The sequence below is a fragment of the Cetorhinus maximus genome, chromosome 18 (genome assembly GCF_964194155.1).
Source record: "Cetorhinus maximus chromosome 18, sCetMax3.hap1.1, whole genome shotgun sequence".
Lineage (NCBI taxonomy): Eukaryota > Metazoa > Chordata > Chondrichthyes > Lamniformes > Cetorhinidae > Cetorhinus > Cetorhinus maximus.
The window spans coordinates 76115002-76137510 of NC_135896.1; the positions used below are offsets into that span (position 1 = coordinate 76115002).

A 22509-nucleotide genomic window follows, 5' to 3' on the forward strand; every position below is an offset into this window, starting at 1 on the left:
AAGCTCAAAACATGGAGGTCAGAAAGTGGGCACTAATCTTGGGGTGATGTACAGATGTACACGTGGATGTGAAATAATGCTGCAGGCAGACAGGAGCACGTAAGAGCTCAAAGTTTGGGTTCATTGGTAATGCACACTCAAGGCTGATGGAAAGTACATGCAGGACAATGAACATTCCAAACATTTCATCACCTAGGATCCACACTGAGCACTCTACAATGCAGAAGCATCAGGGAACTAAAGCAGCCTCCAGGTTCTAGGCTCATGACTCAATATCAGGTGAACCTCTGATGCAGGTCTCAGAGGTGCCTTGGCCAACCACAAAGTTCTTTGAGGCTGACGCTTCACTCATGTCAGTACTGAACAGAGAATGGACAGAAGCTGTTGTGAAATGGTTCTACACACTATAAAGCTGAGACACATGATGGGACATCTGCGAGGAGGGTGGCACTACAATAACCGCAAAGCATATCATCAGATAGAAGAGGTATACCCAACATGAAAAATGGAATGAATGGAATCTATTTACATCAGTGCAAACTCCATACAGATTGTGAACACCCGTGCAACCTTGGAGCTCCTAGTATTTTTTAATTTTTCTAATCCTACCACTACATCTTGGCGCATCCCCAACATCCACAGCAGAGGTGGAGGCAGCCTGCTGACTGCTATGCTCTGTTGTCTGTGATGATGTTGGTGGGCGTCCTCTGGAGGACCAAGATCTGGGGGACCCCAGCCTGCTTTGGGTCCCCTGCTGTGGGGCAGATGCACTCTCCTTGGCCTGTGGAGCTGCAGCTGATGGGGTCAAAGGCAGAGGGGATGTGGATTGGCTGGACACACTCAGAGTCACATGGGTGGATGGCCCTGGGGTGTCCAGCTGCTGGCCCTGGTCCTTATGGGTGCCCAAGGACCCCTGGCTAACTCCTGGAGGAGAAGGTCTTCCGGAGTGAGGTCCAGTTGCCTCATCTCCCTCTTGCTTAGCCAGCGATGGATCCCACCTATGCCTACAGAGATGGAGTGCAATTCCTGGTGCACATCAGGCACTATGTCCTGGACCAAGGTCTCCATGGCGGTCGCTATCCCACCAGTGTTGACCTCGGATCACTGACATGTCGCTGCAATGACATCAGACTGAACGTGGATGGACTCCATTGCCTGTTGAAATCTGTTGATCATATCTGACAACCTTGCCTGCTTTCCTGTGTCTGTCTTTCCAGCTCCTACATCTGTGTTAGGGCCAAGTCCACATGCTCGTCATCTGACTCGGACTCAGCAGAATCCTGGCCTCCAGCAGTCCTCCGAGTGTTGGAGACCTTGGATGTCCCTACCTCTTCCTGCTGTGGACTGGAATCTGTGCTGTGCTCACCTGACTGGGACCCCCGAGCCTACGCTACAACTAGGTTCCATTGAGGTGTGTGTCTCTGCGCTGGTGGAGGGTGCGGATGAACACTGTGATGGCTCTACATCTAGTGGATCCTCAGGATACTCATCTGAGGTGGCCTGAGGGGTTGAGGAGCTGGCTGCCAGTGGGCCTTTTCCATTTCCCATTGGTGCCTTTCAAAGAGAGAAGAGATAATTAGTGATTTTCTGCATAGTAACCAACATTACAAAGCACTAAGATAAAAGCAAAAAACTGCGGATGCTGGAAATCCAAAACAAAAACAAAAATAAAAATACCTGGAAAAACTCAGCAGGTCTGACAGCATCTGCGGAGAGGAACACAGTTAACGTTTCGAGTCCGTATGACTCTTCAACAGAACTAAGGAAAAATAGAAGAGAGGTGAAATATAAGCTGGTTTAAGGGGGGTGGGACAGGTAGAGCTGGATAGAGGGCCAGTGATAGAGGACCAAAAGTACAAAGCACTCACAGTTTTGTTGGGTGAATGATGAGCTGGTGATGGGTCATCACTTGCTTGAGAGAGGCTGGTATCACCCTCAGTACAGGCACGGTCCCGGTCCTCGCCAGCCAGCTCTGCTCTTCAATTAACGGCCAGTCAGCGTGAAACGTGCGCTGAGAGCCTCAGCGCTGCCGGGGTGGGGGTGGGAGGAGCACAAGCGCTGAAGTCTGCGCATGCGCGGGGAGCGTGCACTGAAAGATCCCTGAAGGTACAGAGCTGCCTCAGGGAGCTGAAGAATTTAAAAATGAAAAGTAAAGATTTTAAAAATAAGGGGAAAACATGTCCCCATATGTGACTCAGTCACATGAACAGAGACATATTAAAAATTATGTTTCAAAATTTTATTTTCTTTAAAATTACTGTTGGAAACCTCATCCCGCTTGTGGGTGAGGTTTCCTCAAAAATGCAAAGGCTGCCTGGCCTATTCGCCCGCCTGCCAACCATAAATAGGATTAAATTAATTAACGAATGGCCTAAATTTGCCTCTTAATTGTCGGCGGACATGCTGCTGACTCCTGCATGCACCCACCGACCAAAATATCACGTGAATGCGCGATGACGTTGGGACACTTGCCTGACGTCATTGCGCACTATTTCATTCCCAATCGGGTCAGGCGTGCACCCGCCCACGGGGCGTAAAATTCTGCCCATAAGATCCTGAGAGGATGTTTCCCCTTGTGGGAGTGAACAGAACCAGGGGACACAGTTTAAAAATTAGGGGTCTCCCATTTTAGACAGAGAAGGGGAGAATTTTTTTATCTCAGAGGGTCATGAGTGTGTGGAACTCTCTTCCCCAGAGAGCAGTAGAGGCAGGATCATTGAATATTTTTAAAGTAAAGGTAGATAGATTCTTGATTGACCACGGAGTCCAAAGGTATAGGGAATAGGAAAGTAAGTGGCGTTGAGGCCACAATCAGATCTGCCATGATCATATTGAATAGCACAGCAGGCTTAAGTGGCCAAATGATTTACCCCTGCTCCTAATGAGTATGTTATTATGTGTGCTGATCGAGGTAACCACTCGTTCTATGTTGGAAAAGGTGAAATCCAAACTCTGGAAGTTGGTGCCAAACTACTCCATGTTTCCTGACATTGTCTGGCAGATTTTTCAATGTACCAAGCATTTGGGTGTATACATCACGCATCACAATCCCTGCAGCTGTTTCCAGGCACGAACCAATTTAACCTCCATTGTTTCCTGTTACAGATTATATCGGGACAGTTTTTATCGGATCGTAACTCTAGGTTCTATGTTGAGGTTGAGTTATTTGGGCTCCATCATGATCCTAAACGGAAATACAGGACAAAATTGAACACTGAGCAAAACTCTATCAACCCCCAGTGGAGGGACGAGGAAACCTTTGTGTTTGAAAAGGTAAGTTGTAGCGGGCACACAATGCTTCCTTGTTGACAGGGCCCTCAGCTGTATCTGTCCTATTTTTTCTGTACTATTGCTCTCACCATGATAGGTTCCTCTTGTCCTCACATTGCGCCCCACCAGCTCCCACATTCAACGATCATCCTCCGCTATTTCCACCACTTCTAATTTGATGCCACCACCTTTCCTCCCCTTTCAGCATTCTGAAGGGCCTTGCTGACAGACTCTGGGTTCCTAGGTTCCCTCCGCGACATGTTGGTTCACTCCTTAGTCACCTACAATACCCCCTCCCATCCCTGCAGCACTTTTCAATGCAGGCGTAAGAGATGAAATATCTTTCCTTTTACCTCTTCTCTCCTCACTGTCCATGGCCCCGAGCACTCCTTTCAAGAGACACCAATTTGCATGTACTTCTTTCAATTTAGTTGACAGTGTTCACTATTCATGGTGTGTTCTCCCCTACATTGAGGAGACCAAACGCAGACTGGATGATTGCTTTGCAGAACACATCCATTCAGTCTGCAAAAGTGACCCCAAGCTTTGGGTTGCCTGTCATTTTAATTTGCTGCTGCACCATTACTCTGACCTCTCTGTGCTTGGCCTCCTATGCCTACACTGTTCCGAATGATGAAAAAAAGATAGATTGTCTGCTATCACTCAGTTGGTAGTACTTTCACCTCTGAATCACAAGCTTCCACTTTCAGGTCCCATTCCATCATAAAAACAGACTATCTGGTCATTATCACATTGCTGTTTTTGGAAGTTTGCAGTGCACATATTGGCTGCCTCAGTTTCTACATTACAACAGTGACTACACTCCAAAAGTACTTCATTGGTTGTAAACCACTTTGAGATGTCCGGTAGTTGTGAATTGTGCTATATAAATGTAAGTCTTTTTTTCTTTCTAATGAAACTCGAGGAACAGTTCCTCATCTTTCAATTAAGCACTTTACAACCTTTCCGACTCTACTTTGAGTTCAAGAATTTCACACCATAACCATTGTCGCAATATTTTCAGGCAGCAGCTATTGGTGATGATTTTGCTATTGCCATTTACACCTCCTGTAGATTAAATTTTTTATAGAATGATAGAAGGGTTACAAAACAGAAGGATGCCATTTGGCCTATCATGTCCATACTAGCTCTCTGCAGAAGCAATTCATTTGGTGACACTCCACTGTCTTTTCCCCATAACCCTGCACATTTTCCTTTTCAGATAATGATACAATTCCCTTTTGAATCCCATGATTGAACCTGCCTCCACCACACTCCCAGGCAGCGCCACTAACTGTGTAAAATACGGTTTTATTCATGTCGCCATTGCTTCTTTTGCTAGTTACCTTAAATCTGTGCCCCCTGGATCTCGATCCTTCCATCAATGGGAACAGTCTCTCCCTATCTACTCTGTCCAGACTCCTCATGATTTTTGAATACTACCTCTTTCAAGTCTCCTTTCAACTTTCTCTTCACCAAGGAGGACAGTCCCAGCTTCTCCAATCTATCTGCACAACTGGAACTGGAACCATTCTTGTCAATCTTTTATGCACCTTCTCTAATGCCTTCACATCCTTCCTAAAGTGTGGTGCCCAGAACTGGAGGCTGAACCACTGTTCATATGGGTTTAACTTTAACGTCCTTGCTTTTGTACTCTCTGCCCCCATTTATAAAGCCCAGGATGCCATTTGCTTTATTAACCACTCTCTTTCTTATGTTTCTTTACTTGTCCCATTCCCTTGCACCATCATCCCTTTTGTCATTTAATTTCTTGTGTCTTCCATCCCATCACAGACCCTCCCTTTAGCTCTTTCCTGTCCTCCCCTGTTTAGCAGACCTGTGTTTGCTTAAAAACCTGTTACATCCCTAACTTTTTCCAATTGTGATAAAAGGTCATCAACCTGAAATGTAATTTTGTTTCTTTTGCCACAGATGCTGGGTATTTTCTGTTTTCATTTTGGCTATGTTTATTTTTTCCACAACACTAGGGGGAGAATTTCCTGCACTTATTTAAGGAAAGATGTAAATGCATTGGAGATGTTTCAGAGGAGGTTTACTAGATTGATACCTGGGATGAGCAGGCTGTCTTATGAGGAAAGGTTAGACAAACTGGGTTTGTTTCCGCTGGAGTTTAGATGGGTGAGGGATAACTTGATTGAAGTATATAAGATCCTGAACAGTATTGATAAGGTGGATGTGGAAAGGATATTTCCTCTTGTGGATGAGTCCAGAACTAGGGGGCATTGTTTTAAACTTAGGGGTTGCCCTTTTAGGACAGAGATGAGAATTTTTGTCTCTCAAAGGGTTGTGCGACTTTGGATCTCTGCCTCAGAAGGTGGTGGAGGCGGGGTCATTGAATATTTTTAAGGTGCAGGTAGAGAGATTCCTGTTAGACAAGGGAATCAAAGGTTATTGGAGATAGATGGGAATGTGGAATCCGAAACACAACCAGATCAGCCATGATCTTAATGAATGACGGAGCAGGTTCAAGGGGCCAAATGACTCACTTCTGCTCCTATTTTGTATGTTCGTATGTATATACAGTGTCAGTCTTAGTATCAGAGCTGCTGCATTAAAACAAACAATTTAGCTTGATGCAGATTAACAAAATTCAAGTTATCCATTTTTTGGGCCTCTGCAGTCCTTAACCAATTGCAAGTTCTTGTACCTTTCATTTATCTACTGTTCCCTCTGTAAAACATGCTTTTGATGATTCAGTTTTGGTCCCCTTATCTAAGGAAAGATATACTGGCATTGGAGGCAGTCCAGAGAAGATTCAGTAGGTTGATCCTGGATATGGAGGTATTTTCTTATGAGGAGATGTTGAGTAGGTTGGGCCTGTACTCATTGGAGTTTAGAAGAATGAGAGGCGACCTTATTGAAACATATAAGATTCTTAGGGGGCTTGACAGGGTAGATGCTGAGAGGTTGTTTCTCCTTGGGGGAGAGTCTAGGACCAGAGGGCATAATCTCAGAGTAAGGGGTCACCCATTTAATACAGAGATGTGGATGAATTTCTTGTCTCAGAGGGTAGTGAATCTGTGGAATTCTTTACCACAGAGGGCTGTAGAGGATGGGTCGTTAAGTATATTCAAGGCGGAGATAGATTTTTAATCAGTAAGGGAATCAAGGGTTATGAGGAAAAGGCAGGAAAGTGGAGTTGAGGATTATTAGATCAGCCATGATCTCATTGAATGGTATAGTGGACTCGATGAGCCGAATGGCCTACTTCTGGCTTTATGGTCTTATTCAGTGAAAGATGAAGATATATAACCAGGAAATTTCAGTAAATGAGATTCCCAATGTTTAATGGTTCTCATAGTTCACGGAGAATGTGGAGAATTGATGGTAATATTTTTTGGTAAAAATAAATTTTATAAAGTACTTTGAATAAAATACTTAAGAAGAAATTGATTATCTCATGTAGAATTGAAAACAATGTTCCTGAGACTAACAGTCTGATTATGTGCTACCTGGGCTGAGAGACTGTTTGCACAAAGGATTAACATGCTGAGGAGAAAATAGCATTTAAATAAACTCATTTACTTTGTTTATTTTCATGATCTAATTTATTATAGATTGCGGCAAGTTAATTGATGTTGTGTGGTGGGGAGGGGGTGGGGGGGTGGGCTTGACCCCTCTGAAGATCCAGCCATTTCTCTATCTTGATTTCATTGCAGAGCTTTAATAAGACATCAATCGTAGCACTAACACTCATTCAATGGTGATGTAAATAGGCAGCTTTACAAAACAGGATTTCACATAATAATCCAAATAGACAAAAATCCTATCCCGCCCGCAAAGGGGTGTCAGAAACAGTTGTGCATGTGCCTGCAGCTGTATGTGGGTCAAGTGTGCATCTGATGTTGCCACACTTCCAGTTGGTGGCAAGAGTTACATTATTTTTGCATCCTGATATATCTGGATTGACTGATTCTGGGTTACTGTTGTACCCGGACTGACAGACGCTGGGTTCCTGTTGTATTTTGACTGAAGGATTCTGGGCTCCTATCGTATCTGGATTGACGGATTTTGTATCTGTGCTGAGGGACTCTGGATTCCTGTTGTATCTGAACCGATGGAGTCTGGGTTACTGTTGCATCTGGACTGACGGACTCTGGTTTCTTGTCATATCTGAGCTGACAGACTCTGGCTTACTGTCATATCTGGGCTGATAAGACTCTGGTTTCCTATAGTATCTTGACTGACGGACCCTGCGTTACTGTTGTATCTGAGCTGACAGACTCTGGCTTCCATTTTGGTCGGAAGAATAAAAAGGCAACTTATTATTTAAATGGAGAGAAACTTCATAATGCTTCAGTGCAGGGGGATCTAGGTGTCCTCGTGCATGAATCGCTGAAAGCTTGGTACAGCAGGTAATAAGGAAGGCAAATGGAATTTTGGCATTTATTGCTAAAGGAATAGAGTATAAAAATAGGGAAGTGTTGTTGCAGCTGTACAAGGCATTGGTGAGACCGCACCTGGAATACTGTGCACAGTTTTAGTTCCGTTACTTGAGGAAGGATGTAGTTGCATTGGAGGTGGTTCAGAGGAGGTTCACTAGATTGATTCCAGAGATGTCTTATGAGGAGAGATTGAGCAGTTTAGGCCTATACTCACTAGAGTTTGGAAGGATGAGAGGAGATCTAATTGAGTTATATAAGATGCTAAAGGGGATAGACAAAGTAGACGTGGAGCGGATGTTTCCCCTTGTGGGGCATTCTAGAATGAGAGGCCATAGTTTTAGGCTAAGGGGTGGTAGATTTAAATCAGAGGTGAGGAGGAATTACTTTTCTTAAAGGGTCGTGAATCTGTGGAACTCACTACCTCAGAGTGCAGTGGATGCTGGGACGCTGAATAAATTTAAGGAGGAGATAGACAGATTTTTAATTATTAACGGGCTGAAAGGTTATGGGGAGAGGGCAGGAAAGTGGAGTTAGGCCAAAATGAGATCAGCCATGATCATATTGATTGGCAGGGCAGGTTCGAGGGGCTGAATTGCCTACTCCTGCTCCTAGTTCTTGTATTCTTATGTTACTGTTGTATCTGGACTGATGGACCCTGGGTTATTGTCATACCTGGACTGACGGACCCTGGGTTACTGTCGCATCTGGACTGATGGACTTTGGGTTACTGTTGTATCTGAACTGAAGGACTTTGGCTTACTTTTGTATCTGGAATGACAGAGTCTGTCTTACAGTTGTATCTGGACTGATGGCCTCTGGCTTACTGTTGTATCTGAGCTGATGGACTTTGGCTTTCTGTTGTATCTGGACTGATGGACCCCGGGTTACTGTTGCATCTGGACTGATGGACTCTGGGTTACTGGACTCTGGGCCCTAATCTGGCCTGGGCTCATTAGCTCCCAAATCTCTTGTGCTTTGGGCTTGCTAGGCCCACAGTCCAATGTTTCCATGGCAATGGGTCCACAATCCCACTATGCCCCTGGAATACCTAAGCAGTACTTCAATCACTGAAAAGCTGCTTGGAACTCTCCCACACATAGGGCCAGTCTGCACTGATGCCCCCATCACTATTAATCTTCGACAACCTGCGCCTTGTTTAAAGTATACTCAATCCTATCACATTTATCAGAGAAATGACACTGAGAAGGTCCTTCAGTGCCTGCAGCATATAACGAACACAGAAGACCACAGAGATGTTTAAATTTCCTGACCAAGGGCAACTCATTTGACTGCAGCTGATTCCACGCTCAGCAGTATAAAGGTAGCTTCTGCTGCCAGTGTCTCAGCTGCCCATGTGTTCTAGTATTAATCTTACATTGCAGTTTAAAAGGCTATTTTCTGACTTTCAGATCCTTGTGCCAGAGCTGGCTTTCATAAGAATTACCACTTTTGAAGATAGTGGAAAATTCATTGGACACAGGATTCTTCCAGTTACTGCTCTTCAGACAGGTAACCCAGGCACTGCTGCTTCCCACAATGTGGCATGGGCCAATCAAATCACCTGACTGTTGGAGGCAACACATGGACATATCCCACACTGCTGAGTGACATCACATGGACATACCCAACACTCCTGAGTGACATCACATGGACATATCCAACACTCCTGAGTGACATCACATGGACATATCCCACACTCCTGAATCACATCACATGGGCATATCCCACACTCCTGAATCACATCACATGGACATGTCCCACACTCCTGAATCACATCACATGGACATATCCCACACCCCTGAATCACATCACATGGACATATCCCACACCCCTGAATCACATCACATGGACATATCCCACACCCCTGAATCACATCACATGGACATATCCCACAACCCTGAATCACATCACATGGACATATCCCAAACCCCTGAATCACATCACATGGACATATCCCAAACCCCTGAATCACATCACATAGACATAGCCAACATTTCCCTAGCCCACATTTCTGAACCATGTTACTTGGACATATCCGACACTCCCACATCTTGTTACAGGGACATATCTTACACTCTTGAACTACATTACATGGACGTAGCCCACACTCCTGAACAACATTACAAAGACATATTCCACACTCAAAAATCACATTACAAGGACATAACCCACACTTCCGAATCAGATTACCTGGAAATATCCCACACTCCCACACCTCATTACAGAGACATACCTCACACCCCCAAACCACATTGCATGGACATATCCCACACTGCCACAACACATTACAGTCTAATTTATCCCACTCCTTCCTCTCCTCTCCCTTACTCCCACATCTAAGTGTCACTCTTAGTTCCATTCCATGCCCCCCTACTGTGCTATGTATTACTGATTGAGATGTGGCTTCTCTCCTGTAGGATATCGCTATATTGGCCTGCGGAGTGAGACTAACCAACCCCTCACCATGCCGACTCTGTTTGTTCATATTGAAGTGAAAGACTACGTGCCCGACACTTGGGCAGGTATGGTAGAACATCACACGTCAAGCTCAACTGTCCTCACTGCCACTGCAACACATACAGGCTCCAATCCCTTTCTAACCCATATTGTACGTGAAGAATCCTGCTTCGGATGCCATGAAGGCTTTGTAGTCTTGAGTATATTAACAGCAAGTCTTTATTAACAACTTGTAATATATATATACATATATACATATACATATATACACTAGAGGCTACAGGTGTGGACCTGACTCCACCTGCTCTATCTTTTGACTGCCCCTGGCTCTGGGTCATGTGCCTTCTTACATCACTTTGTGGGTGGTACTGTACTCAGTCCCACATTAACCCTGTATGTACCAGACCTTACTACTACACCCCCCCACAAGTCTTTATCCCATAGGTATAGTTACTTTAATTCAAGTCTTACATTGTTATAAGTTACATTGTTGTAAGTCTTGTGCAGTTACCTCATTGTTACATCCTTAATGCTATTCCAACATTGTTGCTATTACACTATTAACATTAACAACATTCTCGCTACCCCATCTCCCTCCTTCAAGGCCTTGAAGTTAGAGATTCAAGTGGTCTGGAGGCCTTATAACCCTTCCACATCTTGTTTGCCATTCTGTCGGGCACGTGGTTCTGGTTCCTGTTGTTGGCTTGGAGGTTGGACTGGTGTTTGGGTATGATTTCATCCGTTTCTTCCATTGCTTGATGTTAAACCATGCCTGGTTGGTCTGGCTGGTTTGGGGGTGCATGGTTGTTATTACTTTTGATTGGTTCCTCTAGGGAGGGCAAAAATGATATTTGTCTGCTTGGAGGTGCCTTTTCTTCTTCTATTTCCGTTTGGGCCATCGGGAAGCTCTCTGAGGCTGAGGAAGGGCCTTCCTCTGGCAAGGAGAAGATTGAGTAGCATGCTCACCTCTAAGCATTCCTTGTGGTTCTGGCATGCTAGCTGGAAGTTACCATGTGTGTACAGTGGTTGGTGTGTCTCCCAACCATACCATCATTGTAGTTGGGGCTAGAGGCTCCTCAGACTGTTGATCCTTCTCTGGTACCACTTCCACTGGATGTGCTATGGTAATCTTGTATGTGGTAGGTTGGTCTGACCACTGGAGACTTTCCATGACCTGGATTGATGATGGACACATCTGCTCTGCAAAAAGAAGAGAGATCGCAGATGAAATGAGAGTCTGAATACTCTTTAGTGTTTGAAGACTCAGGACCGTGCTGTTCTGGCTGGCTAACAACAGTAGTAGTCCTGACACCGTCTGCCGTCTGGAGGAGATCCAGGGCTATGCAGGCATCCCTGCACAGAAGAGAGAAAGGCTGATTCTGGACAATGTACACCAGCTCTAAGACCTGTTTGTTGTCATACTTCAGTAGTTCAAGGATCATGCCGATAACTGGGAGTCGGACTCCCCCTGCTCAATACAGTGGAATGTATTGGAACCAAGGTTCCTCGTCTGGCAGGACTGTCATGCTGGCATTTGAATCTAATTTAAAATATGTCAGATGACCATTTACCAGGGTATCAGCGTTCCAAAATGAAGAACCGCATTCTCTGATATCACCCAAGATGAATGGTGGTGTGTCTTCTGGGTCTTTGGTCTCGATGTTGTGGGTTATCTTTGGGATGTCTGTGCGGAGCTGGGGTTTTACCTTGCACAGTTTACCAAGTGTCCCTGTTGATTGCAGTGGAAGCATTGGGCAGTGCTCGCAGGGCACTGATCTCCCCTGTGAGGGTGCTTCACATCGCAGTGCTGGCAAGGACACTCTGCTGGGCGGTTCAGGGGTTGCTTTCCCTGACTTGAATGGTTCCTGTGTTTTTGTTACTTGATATGGCGGACTGAGGGTTAGTTTCTGTGTTCTCTCCGCTTAGGATGGTCCAGCGTTGCTCACGTAGCTCAGACAGTCTAACTAGCTGGATTGCCTCATCGAGGGTAAGATCATCTTTAGCTTGTTGGAGGTCAGGGAGTGAATTGTCTGCAACACCCACCACGGTTCTGTATTGGATGGAGCTCAGACTTTAAATCACCAGCCTGTAGAGATTATTTATGAAGGAATCGACAGGTTCCCTGGGCATTTGGATTCTCTAACTAAATTTGGCTCCCTCCAAAATTTTATTGGATCTCAGTTTGAAATAAATGTCGAATGATTTTAAACCATCATCAAATTTGGCAGATGACTCATCGATAACTTGTCGTGCAATGATGTTGTCTGTAATTGCCCAAGCGAGTAAAGAAGTTTATTGACTTGTTCTGCTTCTGATTTTTTATTTAGACTTTTATTTATTTATCTTAATCTTCTCCTCCAAAGACTCCAATTCTGCGACTGGCCCGGGCCATGGATGAATTCCAGTGAAGCTGGAAGTGTGGAATTGTGATCCATTTTGAAGATTTTGAAAAGTGTGGGTACAGCTTTAAGAGATTACAGGCTTCCCAGGTGGCATCGCCTTTCACTGCTGAATGATGGATCTTCCCGCGCTTGCTGGTTTTTGGCTGGCTTTTCAAAATGGTGGCAGCGCACTTCTGCCTAAAGAAGAAGGTTCTGCAATAGCTGCGTGGATCGGCCGGCTGCCGACTTGATTTAATCAGCGGTATAGCGCTGCGAGTCAGGATGAGTGCAAAAGAACCACAGGCTTGTTGTGTAGGAAATTGGATGGTCACAAGGTACCAGAAGTAGACAAACTTAATTATTAATTTAATTTATTTTCTTTGCCGAGCTCGGGAGACACGTGTAGAGACTTGGGGCGGAATTTTCCATGCCTGCTGGCGTTGGGCATGCTCAGCGGTGTGAGTGGACAATAGGGCAAGAAGGCCAGAAATTGGTTTCACGACGTCATGAAACCAGTTTGCGATCGTCTGCTCAGTCCGTCAATGACAAGCCATCGGACATCGGGAACCTCATTGTAACACATCTGCATGTAATTATAAGGCCAGTCTGCCAGAATCATCCCCTCCCACTGGATCGTCCGCTCATGTTGTCGTGATTGCACACTGGTGCAGAACACATCTTGACAAGTGTGACATGCAGGAGTCACCAGGGCCTTGCTCACATCGCAGACATCTGAGGAGCAGAAGATGCTGGAGCCTGACAGCAATGGCACATTGGAAGAATGTCCATGGCATGCTGGTGGATTGTCATGGACATGGCTCTGCTGTGAAGCAGCCCACGGAGGTTGGAAAGTCACCGTTATGGGTCTGGTCACAATGGATGATGGTCGAGGGGGTGGAGAGGATGATCCAGCTGTGTTTGGAAGAGGAAGATGTACTGGGGGGTGGTGGGGTGAGGTTGGGACCGGGGGTGGGTGGTGGGGGAATGAAGGTGTCAGGATGGGGTAAGGTTGGGGGGTAGCGAGTACGGGGGGAGGAGGGGCTAACGGGAGAAGACGGCAACTGGGCAGGTAGTTGTAAGGAGGATGGAAGGTGTAAGGGAAGGAGTTTGGAGTGGGGAAGGAGTGCAGAGAGGGAGGGGATCTGGGGGGAGAAAGAGGTAAGGATGGAGGAAGGAGTCAGGAAGGGGGAAAGACTAAGGGTGGCGGAAGAAGTAAGGGTGTCTGAAGGAGTTGGGAGAAAGGAAGGATTAAGTGGGGGTGAAGTCCGTTGGGAGCAGAGAGGACCAAGAGAGGGGGAGTTCAGCAGGGGGAAGGGGTTCCAAGGGGGGAATTGGTCCGGAGTGGGGTGATGTCCAGGTGAACGTGCAAGGTAGGGCTCTGATGAGTCCAAGACTGCCTCCTGGGGAGCAAACTGAGGGTGGGCGTGGAACGAGGGAATGGTGAGAAAGACTGATGGCAGAGTGAGGTGGTAGGGTGGGAGGGTGAGGATTCGACGGTAATAGTAGAAGGGACGGTGAGGGTGGTTGGTGGGGACTCAGAGGCAGACACAGACCCTGGGGTGGGAAGGAGGAGGTTGGGGAGATTAATGTGGATGGGAGTGGGATGTTTGGGAAGGAAGGGAACGTGCACATTCACCAGGACATCCCCGAAAGAAAAGGGTTGTGGCTGGTAGGTCACGGAAGAGAGGTGGAAGGGGATGCCAGGGGGTCATCAGTGATGGAGGAAAGGAAATGGGTGACCAGGAGAGAGGAAAAGATGGGGGAGCACACGAAAAGCTGAATCACGACCATGCTGTCTAAATCAAAAGTGAAACGAGAGTCGTGGTGGGCGAGATCAGGTGCTGCATGGAAGTGTAGTCAGTGGGTGGGCAGAGATGCAGGTCGGCTCAGATGGACAACTGAAAGCGAACTCCAGCAGGGAACATTGAAAATGCTCAGGACAGTGAGATGATCCGCATGTGTGGGAGAGTGCTTGCACGAGGCTCTGAAAGGCCCTGCCACACAAACACTTCTCCATCCAGAATCACTCATTGGCCAGCTGCTCCCTCTGCGGTGACAGAGGACGAGGTTGAGGGGCTCACAGGCATAGGGGACTTGGAGGGAGAGGACAGACTCTGAGATTCCTAAGTGGGTGACCCAGTGGTGTCCAGCTGCCGCTCCTCCTCCCTTTGGGTGCCCGAGGGCCCCAGCCTGACTCCTTGTGAAGAAGGAGCAGCTGGAGGGATGTCAAGGTGCCCCATTTCCCTCTCGTGTTGCCACTGCAGGAATTCACCCATGGCTCCTGCGATGGCATCCAGGGCGGCACACATCTCCACATTCTGCTGGACTAGGGTCTCCATGGTGTCCACCATCCTCCCCATGGAGACCTCCATACGTGCACATGTGGGCACCACTTCATCAGAAAGCAGGTGGACGCACTCCTCCGACTCGCGTGCCACTCTGTTGAGGGCTTCCAACAGCTCTGCGTGATGTTCCCCCACCTACTGCTGACTCTCCAGGATGAGTTGGAAGGCCAAATCCAGAGGCTCATCATCTGACTCGGACCTCACTGATGCCTCTTCCCCAGTAGTCCTCTGAATGCCGGGGAGTTCGGCCGAATCTGCCTTCTCCTGCTATGGACATCTGTCCGTGCGGTGACCACCAGATTGTGAACCCAAGCCTGCTCTAGATTTAGGTCTCACTGAGGTGTATCTCTGTGCTGGTGCAGGGTATGGGTAAGCTTTGTGATGGGTCTTCCAGGCTGTTTATTTCCAGCTCTTCAATGGAGGAGGTGTCCTCTTGGCTGGAGGTGAGGACATGGATGGAGCTGAGGGACTGGTTGGCTGAGGGTGTTGGTCACTTGGCAGAGCTCCCTGTGAACCAAAGTAGCGATAATTAGTGCATGTCAGCAGAGTCAAAAGCAGGAGAGAGAGCACTCACAGTTGGGTTGAGAGAGGGATGATGTGGTGCAGGATCCTCATGAGGGTGGTCGCCACTGACCTCACCGGCATCGTAAGCATGGTCCACGTCCTCACCAACCAGCACGATGGCACGCTCCTCAAAGTGAGTGAGGGGCCTAATGTGGGCCACTCCATCCCTGGTCTGGGACCTCTCCCTACTGATGTGAGCAGGCTTCTCCTGCATGGAATCAGAGGAGTATGAACAGGGAACATGGAACTGCATAGAATGTTTGTGTGTTGAGTGAGCGGAGCCACAAACAGTATGCGTACACGAGCTCGAGAGGGTATGAGCCTGATGAAGATATGAGGGTGTTTGTGAGAGTTAGTGGTGTTGTTCTTTGAGCAATGAGATCCCTGTGGATGTGTGATGGGTTTGTGAGCGTGTGAGCTGAGGGTGATGAGAAGTGTGAGTTACCCTGGCAGAACGGATGAGATCATTCATCCTGTAGCGACACTGGGTGGCTGTCCTCTTTTGCGGGGCATTGGCGCTGACCACCGCTGCCACCACCTCCCATGCTGGATTGGTGATGCAGCTGCCCATCCTGCAATCTGAGTGGGGGTAGAGGACATCACAGTGGGCCTCCACGGTGTCCAAAAGGCACTTGAGGGATGTGTCACTAAACTGGGGGGCTGCAGTCTTTTTGCCTCTCGGGGCCATCCTGTTCTCTGTGCAGCAGTTCTGGGCTAGGAGCACCGAGAGGCGTGCATGCGACTGCATTTTAAATGTGGCACCCAGTGTGATGATGCGGCGAGGTGATGGCGTGGTGAGTGAATGAGAGCCCGCCCGCATTGAAACAGCGTGTTTCCCAGGAATGCATAATTAATGCAGCGAATTTGGGAAGATACAGCATGAGAAGCTGCCATTGCAGCTGGCGGGTAAAAGGTCATCTTTCCCGCCCGCTACCACACTTAGTGCAAATCTGGGACGATTCCGCCCTTGGAGTCGGGGATCGGGATTAGTGACAGGTTTCTTTCAAACAGCATTCCTGACTGAACGAGTGAAAAGGAGTTTCTCAGGACTGGCTGGCCTAGAATTTTTAAAATGTTATCTCACTCTTGCAGGCTGTGAACTCTGCTTGCTGAAGCTGGACTTCCAAGAGAAATTCAATGGAGTCTTATGCTGGAGTAAAGCTTCTACCTTTTCGCTTCTAGGCTCTTCTCTCTTGAGCTTTTTCTTTCTGGTGAATTTTCTCCGTGTCTGTAGCTTCAATTGGGTGTTTGTTTTAGTTCAGAATCTGTTGAAGGTGTTCTTTCTCTCAGTTTTTTCTGCATTCTTTTGAGGATAAGGCTTTTTGATCCAGACACTCGCCATGAAGAATCCTTTTTCGGACACCATGAAGTAGGCTTTGTAGTCTTGAGTATATTCACAGCAAGTCTTTATTAACAACTCCTAACTATATGGCATATATACAATAGAAGGTACAGGTATGGAGTTGACTCCATCCTAGGTCTTTATACACCTCTGTTCATCTTTAGATTGCCCATGGCTCTGGGTCATGTGCCTTCTTTCATCACTTTATGGGAGGTACTGTACTCAGTCCCACATTAACCTTTTATGTCCAGACCCTACTACAACAGTACCTGCTCTGGGACTGTTTGGGACAGTGTAGAGGAAGTTTTACTCTGTATCTAATCCATTCTGTACCTGTCCTGGGACTGTTTGAGGGGGCAGTGTAGTGGGAGCTTTAGTCTATATCTAACCCATACTGTACCTGCCCTAGGAGTGTTTGATGGGACAACATAGAGGGAATATTACTCTGTATCTAACCCACACTGTAGTATAAAGGGTTAACAGATGGGATATGCTAATGTATTATGTAGAGGATGATGTAGCACTGACATCAGGCAGTCATGTGCTAGGTACTCTAGGGAGTAGACAGGTAGCATAGAGAGATGTGACTTCCCTGTAACCCACTATGTACATTCTGTAAATAGTGTTAATAAACTAGTTTTTAGATTAATACCCTGATAACGCCTACAGCTCTTCCTTGTTAAAATCCTGGTTTAGCACAGTCTGCAACATGGTAGCAGCTTTGCAAGTGTTTGTTGAGACAGTGTAGAGGGAATATTACACTGTATCTAACCCATGCTGTACCTGCCCTGTGAGTGTTTTGGGCCCTTCAAACTGTGTACAGGGGTTGGAGAGGGAACTGGACATTGTGAGCAATCAATGGAGGAAGTGAGGGTATATTTTGAAGGAAGCACTTCAGGACTAATTCTCACAGAGCTGTCCATTTCTGCGTAGTTCTGAGCTAGAACACTTGACACTCTGCTTGTCTTTACAGATTTAACAAAGGCTCTGGCTGACCCAATTGAATTTGTCTGCACATTGAAGAAACAATGCAGACAAGAGACAGCAGCAGCATATGGTCAGGAGGTGAGCAGGAGGGAATAATAGGGAAGCAGTGAGAGACAAGAGGGTAGAACAGGGGAAATGGTGAAAGATGGGGGATAATAGGGGAAACGGTGAAGGACAGGGTGTAATAATAGGCATAACAGTGAGAGACGGGGGATAATAGGAAAAACAGAGAGAGATGGGGGGATATGAGGGAAAGCAGTGAGAGATGGAGGGAATAATATGGGGAACAATGAGAAACAGGGATAATAGGGGAAACAATGAGAAATTGGGGATAATAGGGGAAACAGTGAAAGTCGGGGGGGATAAAAGGGGAAATGGTGAGAGATGGGGGATAATAGAGAAAACAGTGAGAGACAAGAGCTAACAGGGGAAACAGTGAGAGTCGGGGGGATAAAAGAGAAAGCAGTGAGAGACGGGGGGATAATAGAGGAAACAATGAGAGATGGGGATAATAGGGGAAACAGTAAGTGATGGGGGGATAATAGGGGAAACGGTGAGAGATAGGGGATGACAGTGGAGACAGTGAGAGTCAGGGGAAAATAGGGAAACGGTGAGAGATGGGAAGATAATAGGGGAAACAGTGAGAGGTAGGGGGAATAATAGGGAATACAGGGAGAGATGGGAGGATAACAGGGGAACAGTGAGAGATGGGGGTGTAATAGGGGAAACAGCGAGAGACGGGGGATAATATGAAAGATAGGGAGTGACAGGATAAATAGTGGAAATGGGGGTGATGGGGGATAATAGGGGAAACAATGAGATATGGGGGATAATAGTGGAAATGGGGAGAGATGGAGGTGATGATGTGGATTCACAGTATGTTGGCTTTGGACAGATGATATATGGAAGTAAGTGTGCTGTCTCTGGGAAGAGTACCTGCTAGTGAGAGAACACTGTTGGGAAATAATAGATCATTCTGATTCCAATGTGATATAATAAGAGCAGGGTAATCAAGGGTGTCATGTGATCCACTCCCATCTCAGTAATAGAATCACAGAATCACACAGTGCAGAAGAGGCCCTTCGGCCCATCGAGTCTGCACCGACACATGAGAAACACCTGACCTACCTACCTAATCCCATTTACCAGCACTTGGCCCATAGCCTTGAATGTTATGATGTGCCAAGTGCTCATCCAGGTACTTTTTAAAGGATGTGAGGCAACCCGCCTCCACCACCTTCTCAGGCAGCGCATTCCAGGCCATCACCACCCTCTGGGTAAAAAAGTTTTTCCTCACATCCCTCCTAAACCTCCAGCCCCTCACCTTGAACTTGTGTCCCCTCATGACTGACCCTTCAACTAAGGGGAACAGCTGCTCCCTATCCACCCTGTCCGTGTCCCTCATAATCTTGTACACCTCGATCAGGTCGCCCCTCAGTCTTCTCTGCTCCAACGAAAACAACCCAAGTCTATCCAACCTCTCTTCATAACTTAAATGTTTCATCCCAGGCAACATCCTGGTGAATCTCCTCTGCACCCCCTCCAGTGCAATCACATCCTTCCTATAATGTGGTGACCAGAACTGCACACAGTACTCCAGCTGTGGCCTCACCAAGGTTCTATACAACTCTAACATGACCTCCCTACTTTTGTAATCTATTCCTCAATTGATAAAGGCAAGTGTCCCATATGCCTTTTTCACCGCCCCACTAATATGCCCCTCCGCCTTCAGAGATCTATGGACACACACGCCAAGGTCCCTTTGTTCCTCAGAACTTCCTAGTGCCATGCCGTTCATTGAATACTTCCTTGTCAAATTACTCCTTCCAAAGTGTATCACCTCACACTTTTCAGGGTTAAATTCCATTTGCCACTTATCTGCCCATTTGACCGTCCCGTCTATATCTTCCTGTAGCCCAAGACTTTCAACCTCACTGTTAACCACTCGGCCAATCTTTGTGTCATCCGCAAACTTACTAATCCTGCCCCCGACATAGTCATCTATGTCATTTATGTAAATGACGAATAATAGGGGACACTTTCTTTATTCATTCACGGGATGTGGGCTTCGCTGGCTGGGCCAGCATTTATTGACCGTCCCTAATTGCCCTTGAGAAGGCGGTTGTGAGCTGCCTTCTTGAACCGCTGCAGTCCATGTGGCGTAGGTACACCCACAGTGCTGTTAGGAAGGGAGTTCCAGGATTTTGACCCAGCAACAGTGACGGCGATATATTTCCAAGTCAGGATGGTGAGTGACTTGGAGGGGAACTTCAAGGTGATGGTGTTCCCATCTAGCTGCTGCCCTCGTCCCTCTCGATGGTAGTGGTCGTGGGTTTGGAAGGTGTTATCCCCTGACCCCTTTGATATTGGTCTGTAATATACAGACCCCTTTATTATCAGACTGTAGTATGCAGACCCCTTTAATATCAAAATGTAATATACAGGTCCCATTAATATTGGATTGTAATGTACAGATTCCTTTAATATCTGACTACCATTCCTTTGTTTTGTGTTCTGGTGTAAGGTTCTTGGGGAGGCTGAATGCTGTTGATACATGGATATGTTTTGGTGACACTGAATTCCCTCTTGTCTATTCTTTGCAGATAGTCATGGAGGCGAAAGCAGAGATACCAGACAGCAGCGATGGAATGATGGACACCAGCGAGCTAAACAGTAAATAAACATCCTGCCACCTTTTATAGGCCCACATTGGGAAGAATAGTTCCGTTCAAAGCGGGTGAGCTGGGAAAATCCAGCATTTTGAATTAATCCTCAATTCCGCTGGCTCCATCCTACCCTGCCTCCCTCTCTTCTTTCCCACCTGCACGTATTGAATTGAGTGATATTTAGGAATTAACCTGTAAATCAAGGACAGTCAGGTGTTTGTAATATTTAAGAGCCAGTGGTTTGCAGTTATGGAGGTGACTTGTGGGGATCAGTGCACTGTAGGAGAAGGGAAAGTTTAGACTATCCAAACCCTCAAAGGTGGCAGGTCAGAAGGAAGAGGTTAAAGGCCATTTCAGAGAGAAACTTCAGAGAGGAATATAGCATCTTCCACTACCTCAGGATGTCCCAACATTCTTTACAGCCAAAGAAATACTTCTTGAAGTGTAGTCACTGTTGTAATGCAGGAAGCAGCCAATTTAAGCACAGCAAGATCCCGCATACAGCAACATGACAATAACCAGATTGTCTCTTTAAAGGATAAATATTGACCAGGACACCAGGAGGAGCTCAGCTGCTCAACTTCCAATAGTGCCTTGGAATATTTTAACTCTGCCTTATAAAGCAGATGGAGCCTTTTAATGCCTCATCCAAAAGGTAGCACCTCCATCAGTGCAGCACTCCCTCAGTGCTACTCTGGAGTGTCAACCTAGATTTTGTGCTGAAGACTCTGGAGTGGGACATGAATCCACAATCTCCTGTCTCAGAGGCAAGAGTGTTACCCACTGAGTCACAGCTGACACTGTTTGAGAGGTAGCTGGAGCTGGCTAACAAGATATTCCCGGTGGGAGGCTGAGAGCAGAGAGCTGAGGGTTGAGCAGGGAGATGAAGAAAGGAGCAGAGAGGGTAAACAAACTACACTGGCTTGTTCTAACTGGGTCTGTCATATAATTGGCTCAAAGATAAATATAACTCAGCAATATAACTCTGTGACCTCTGAGCCACAAACATGGAGCAAGACCACCCAATGGTGTTGCCTATGAGAACTCTCAGACACGCTGCTCAGCCAGAGAGACAAAGTTGGGATGGTGAGGGAATGGGGATGTGGGGGGTGGTTGGCAGGCTTACATAGATCGATTGAGACCACGGTACCCAAGCTATCTGCAGGGGGGATGCAGGGGGTGGGGAATGCAGACATATTGCGGTGGGTTATACAGGATAAGCTTGTTGGGCCTGGAGGAAGCACTCCTGCTCTTCCAGGCCTGCGAGCAGTGCTGTGAAAGCACTTACCTCATGGAATCAGCCTTCTCACCTCCTTTTAATTGCCTCTCCTGGGGCCTGGGAAATATGGTTAACATGGGTTTAAAGAAAAAACATTGGGTAGAATATTCCACTTGGCGTGCGGGCACGTGATTGACACGCTCAAGCGTGAAATAATGCGCGATGATGTCGGGTGAGCATTATGACATCATCATGCGATATTTCAGTCAGTGGACGCGTGCAAGAGCCAGCAGTGCACCCGCTAACAATTAAAAGGCATATTAAAGCCATTAAAGTAGCAATTGATGGTGATTTTTCACTGCCCGTCCAATGTTGGTGGGTGGGCGAATCGGCCAGGCAGCCTTTACACTTTTGAGGAAACCTCATCCAAGGGTGGGATGAGGTTCCCGTGATTAATTTTTTAAAAATTTAAATGTTTTGAAAAGATTTTCAGCATCCATGTGTTGAGGTGACTCATTCTGAGACATGGACGTTTTTTCAGGATTTTAAATTCTTCTTTTATTGATTTTAAATTTGTCAGCTCTCTGAGGCAGCTCTCTGCCTTCAGGGAACTTTCCTTCTGTGCTACCCGGTGCCTGGGCTGACTTCAGTGCTCGTCCCCTTCCCGGCAGTGCTGAGCCTTTCAGCGCGCCTTTCACGTTGGCTGCCCGTTAATTGGCCAGCCAGCGCAAAATCGCAGTCGGACGCCGATCGCGGTCAGCGGTCCATTCCCCAACTGCTCCCAAGCCCGCCGATCATGGCTGCCCACTGACCCAAAAACTCTGCCCATTGGCCGTAACCTCCGAGCTCCCCAGTGTTGGATTTGGGGGGGG

At 46.9% G+C, this 22509-nt stretch overlaps 1 protein-coding gene across 1 annotated transcript in view; it reads left to right on the forward strand.

Annotated features, from left to right (window-relative positions):
• Positions 1 to 22509, forward strand: part of LOC144693541 (1-phosphatidylinositol 4,5-bisphosphate phosphodiesterase beta-2-like) — a 151285-nt gene that overhangs the window by 103434 nt on the left and 25342 nt on the right. Inside the window, exons 20-24 of the mRNA XM_078563385.1 lie at positions 3106 to 3273; positions 9086 to 9185; positions 10094 to 10198; positions 17739 to 17830; positions 20356 to 20425. Of these exons, the coding sequence (XP_078419511.1) occupies positions 3106 to 3273; positions 9086 to 9185; positions 10094 to 10198; positions 17739 to 17830; positions 20356 to 20425 (535 nt within the window). The remainder of the gene's footprint in view (positions 1 to 3105; positions 3274 to 9085; positions 9186 to 10093; positions 10199 to 17738; positions 17831 to 20355; positions 20426 to 22509) is intronic.